The sequence below is a fragment of the Pundamilia nyererei genome, unplaced genomic scaffold, assembly GCF_000239375.1.
Source record: "Pundamilia nyererei isolate P.nyererei 1_Seehausen unplaced genomic scaffold, PunNye1.0 scaffold00335, whole genome shotgun sequence".
In the NCBI taxonomy this organism is placed as follows: Eukaryota; Metazoa; Chordata; class Actinopteri; order Cichliformes; family Cichlidae; genus Pundamilia; species Pundamilia nyererei.
The window spans coordinates 470,229-475,235 of record NW_005187736.1 but is presented as its reverse complement, the minus strand read 5'-3'; the positions used below and the strand labels follow the sequence as shown (position 1 = coordinate 475,235).

At 37.6% G+C, this 5,007-nt stretch overlaps 1 protein-coding gene across 1 annotated transcript in view; it reads right to left on the bottom strand.

Annotated features, from left to right (window-relative positions):
- Positions 1–512: 512 nt before the first annotated feature.
- sptlc1 (serine palmitoyltransferase, long chain base subunit 1) overlaps positions 513–5,007 on the bottom strand; it is a 12,917-nt gene continuing 8,422 nt past the window's right edge. The window contains exons 9-15 of the mRNA XM_005751955.1: positions 4,909–5,007; positions 3,586–3,681; positions 2,537–2,633; positions 2,325–2,379; positions 1,971–2,088; positions 1,342–1,415; positions 513–1,027 (exon numbers count right to left, since the gene is read on the bottom strand). The exon at positions 4,909–5,007 is cut by the window's right edge and continues 3 nt beyond it. Of these exons, the coding sequence (XP_005752012.1) occupies positions 934–1,027; positions 1,342–1,415; positions 1,971–2,088; positions 2,325–2,379; positions 2,537–2,633; positions 3,586–3,681; positions 4,909–5,007 (633 nt within the window). The 3' untranslated portion in view covers positions 513–933. The remainder of the gene's footprint in view (positions 1,028–1,341; positions 1,416–1,970; positions 2,089–2,324; positions 2,380–2,536; positions 2,634–3,585; positions 3,682–4,908) is intronic.

The following is a 5,007-nucleotide window of genomic DNA, read 5'->3' as shown; positions in this document are numbered from 1 at the left end:
TCAGATAAACTCTGAACGAGGGATAATAAATCACATTTAGGCAGATGTTGTTGTGATTTGGCACTTTATAAATAAAACCAAATGGAACTAAAATGGTTGCACAATTGAGAAAGGTGAAATATTGTATAAAGAAACCATAAACATGTGAGAAGACATCTAAAAATAAATGTTCACAGGTAGAAACAACAGCCAGTCAGTTGTTTTATCTGAAATATTTCAATTCAGCACATCAAAATCTTTTAGTAGTTGGACACTGTGTCTTCAGTGTTGCTATCTTCTGAAAAACTGTTGAATACTGTTATTAGCAATAAGAACTCAGTTTCTACTCCAGTCTTCTATGGATGTCCTCTCTGTGACCTCAGTTTGGGCCTTGAGAAAACTCAAAGCTAGTATTTTCACATGTCACATCGAGTTATATGCTGGACTCCAGGCAACATTGAGATTTCTCTTTGAAAACAAAGAGCTTTCCAAAATCTGTTATGCGTAATCATAAACTACACAATGCAATCATCTCAATTCTCTTGAAAATGATCCAAGGTGTAAAAATCTGTATTTATTTGTTACAAAAGTGGAACAACTGTGCACTGTTCAAGTAGGAGTAGACTGCAGACACAAATCAATCAAAAAGTACAATAGGCTTTTTTGGTCATTAAATAGAAAGGCAACAAGTCATTTGTTTTGTGGAAATCAACTTTAGTTCTAACTGAAAATGTTCTCTCATAGTGTTTGGGGGGCATTTTTACTCAGAGCAGAAAGGCCCACACTAACTTTCAACATGTAGAACATATAACACAATATTAATAAGGAAGAAAATTAATCATTAACATTCATTCATTAGTAGAGATCTGACGAGTCGGTCCGCATCTTGCGGATCAAGCTGTTGTTTTACCCAACCAGTGGTGTAGACTTCTGTTAAAGCTCCAGTGATGTCTGCTAACTTATGAGTGCTGAAGCTGCCTCTCTGATACAAGCCACAGCCTTCTGGATGTCTTCCTCTGTTTGTTCAATGGTGACCACCACTCTGATACTGGAGACACACAGGTGGAGCAGTGAGACACACTGAGACTGTGTAAAGGTAATGTTATTTACACAAATTATTTCAATCAAATGTTTGAATGCTTCAAACAAAATCACCCTCAAATGAAACTTTAACCCATCAAATAATAAAGCACGTACAACCCCAACGGGTCATGGCAGATGGCTACCCCACGCTAAACCTGGTCCACCGCCAAAAAAAGCTATGGACCATTGAGATACAAATGCATTAAAGTACTAAACAATGTTAAACCCCATGACAGAACTAATAATGTGCCAGGTGCATAGAAATGTAGGGTCTTTTACCTGGGAGGTGGAAGAAAGCGCTCCTCTTTTTCCAGACACCGAGCTAGGGTCAGAGCCACGTGTCTTTCCATACACTAAGACAGAAATCATGGAAACTCGATGAGAAACTAAACATATTTTATACAGTATTCCATCACGTGATCGATGGGAACTCGAAAGTGAATTATAAGAATGTTTTGGGCATAAGACAATACAGATACTAAAAACACTGTGTACTACTGATCAAATGATGAAAGCACTATGCAGTCGCATCCTATTACAATGTAGTCCCAGTCTTAACCATATACCATACTATTCACACAAGTAAATGGTAAATGGACTGATTCTTATATAGCGCTTTTCTACTCTCCCGGAGTACTCAAAGCGCTCTATACAACGTGCCTCGTTCACCCATTCACACCCACTCATACAAGCACTTCTAAACACTGTTGGCCTTTAAAAAAACCAAAAAAAACAAAACTATATTTGTGAAGTTATGGTACTATCTTGCTGTCTTCTAAAATAATGTGCCAATGACATGTCCATACTTTTGCGTTTTGATGGGGACGCCCCTTAAACTTAACCCCATTGGAGATTAAGTGTAAGAAGGTAGTTACAGTGAATTGTTTCATTGGTACTGTTAGACTTACATAATCGACAACTGAACGGAGCTGCTTCATGTCAGATTCCCTGGAGCCAGAACTTCTCTCTAGCTCCAAGTGAAGAGCTGGGGCCACTGGAACTCCAGCTAACTTTAGACCTGGTGTTCTGTTTCACATAGAAAATAAAGCAAACATACACCAAAACACAATTTATAATGGACACTGTAAAGGAAGACTAAGCCAGAGTATAATTTGAACGTAAGCCTATGTGTTTCCTCTATGTGTGAAAGGCTGTAGTGTCTGGGGATGCAAATAATGATGCTGAATCAGAAACCTGATGTGGAGGGACACCTCCCCTACCCACAGAAGGAAAAAAAGAAATCATCATAAACACAAACATACCCTTGTAAAGCATTGTAGACATGTTTGCACTTTTCTCTGAGGACTCGAAAAACATCTGCAAAACAGAAGAAATTCTTTTTACAAAAATTCTAACAAAACATGCTTCCTAATGAGTAAGAAGTAGAAATGGAATGCTCAATCTCCAAGAACAGGTTATCAGATCAGATAATGTATTTTTCCGGAGCTGGAGTGGATGAGAACAGATTGTGTACCTGGGTCCTCCTCCAAGATGTTGAGAGCCTCGATAGCAGCAGCAGCCAGCATGGGAGGCAGAGAGGCAGAGAAACAGTAGCCTTGACCTGAGAGACGCTACAAAATACATTACAAAATTTTTTTTTTTTTAAATTTAAAAAAAAAGTTTTACTAAATCATATCTTCATGATTAACGTGCTAAAATTGATCACCTTAAAAATACCTATCGATTAATGGAATAACAAACCAGCAGTTCTGGCCCATATCAGTATAATTTCAGCTTACGTTTCCCCAGATTCACTTCACTCAGCTAGGTGTAATGACTGAGGTCTGAGTTTACAGTTAGGCCTAGAAACTGTTGGCACCTTATTAAATGTGTCTTTAAACATTTCCCAAAAGATTTGAGAACACATCCACAATGAAAGTAGTTTACTTTTGTTTCATATTAAAATAATTTAGATACCATCCAGGAAAAGTACAGAGCATTATGCAATAATAATTATGCACTCATTATAAATGTTCATATTTTCTATCATAAAATTCGACCAATTGAGATGGAATGAGAGGAGAGACACCATCCTGTTCTCGGTGCTCGCTTCAAAAGCCTGCATCTCTAGTTCACCTATTAAGACAGCAAAGCTTCATAATAGAAGAGTTCTGGTGCTTAACCGGCCTTCTTGCAGTCCAGACTTTTCACCAATTAAAAACACTTCGCAAAGTCACAGCAACTGGTCTCCTCAGTTCACAGACATTTGTGGCGCTGCTACACAGTAGGGGTGATGTGGGCCGCGAGTTTGAGACCCCTACTCTATAAAATACGATTAAAATATGGGTCAATGAGATTTGCAAATCATTGCATTCTGTTTTTATTTAAATTGTACTTCAGTATAAAATGTACCTAGGCGTGTAAATAAGTGAAACGTTACAAAAAAGCAACAGATATATACTAGATATAATGATTTGTCAAGCATGGGATTAATCACTAATCTTGACAACGACATGTAAAAATGCTGGCTGATTATCTGATGATGCATTACAAGACAGACTCCCAACACGGCTGTTACAGTACCTGGTGGTCGATGACAAAGGAGCGGCCGCAGCAGAAACCTCCGATGGAAGCCAGAGCATTTTCCATGTTAGCACTTATCAGGTCAATGTCATCTATCTGCAAGAAACACAGTTTTTTCATTTTGCTAAGATAGATTTAAAATGAAGCAATCAAAGTGCAATTTAATGACAAACTGTCATATTTGTTTTAAAAAGTTAAATAAAAACAGATTTTCTTCATTTTTGTCACTACAAATTTCACTTTAAGTATTCTACACATTTTATTTTTGCATCATTGTGAAATAAAACTATACACCACTCAAAACTGTCACTAGCTGTCTTTTGCAATGTGAAGTTTATTATTAGTCCCTCTGCAAAATACAACAAAATAAAAGTTTTTGTTATATTTTAACAAGTCAATTCTGAGCAACTGATGCATCTATTGATCTGTCGTGATTCACTCCCTTTTCTTACCACTAAAATGAAAGTTTGAGACTTTTATCTTTAATAGCTTTTGAGACATTCGTGTTCAAACATTGCCTCAGATTTCAATGTGGGAGGAAACTGCCTGAAAGTAGGCTGACAGAACATTTTTCAAAACTGCTCTGTCAACTGCACACACACGCACGCACACGCACACCAGATACTTGGACCACAACAGTTTTATGGCAATCAGAAAATGGTTGAGCAGAAGGCCCACATTAGATTCACTAATCTAAATGAAGCAGGCTATCATTAGACCTAGACAAACATCTACAGGCCTACTAAAGAAAGTTCAGAAGCTTTAAGCGTGGCTGTAACCGACTGGTACACCACGGTACGCCAAAGTGCTAGAAGACAGCTAAAATGGATGGCTGCATAACGTTTCCCTTTGCAAGCAAAACCCCTTCATAACATACAGCCAAGTCAAGAATACTGGCGAAGAAGAGGTCCACATAAATGAGGAGACACACATTTCTTTCCTTTCTTTTTTTCGTTAGTGCAAATCACTAGTCTGCTAACCAAAGATTCAGATATTGCCATTAACAAAAATGAGTCCGAAAGGATTGTGCATTTGTGCAAGCTCAATGTAATGGTAAATCTTACAAAGCTTTACAACAAATAAAATTCAGCATTTGATCGTGTCCATAGATTCCAGACGTTACATAGCCATTGTCTGCAAAGAAACCTTCTATTTTATTTATATTTCAATCACTTTTATTTATTTGATTGCATCAGCTGACCTAGACTAGTTTGACTCTGGTAAAGCTACCAAGAGAGAAAGATAATAACACATTTTGAATCAGCTGTTAAACTGTTTACTGTCAGTATTAAGTATTTTTGCATTTCAAGCTAAACTACTCACATTGACCCCAAAGTGTTCTGTGACTCCTCGGCCATGGTCTCCCAAAACACCAAATGACATGCTCTCCTCAAGAAAGATCCGCACCTTGTATTTGTACTT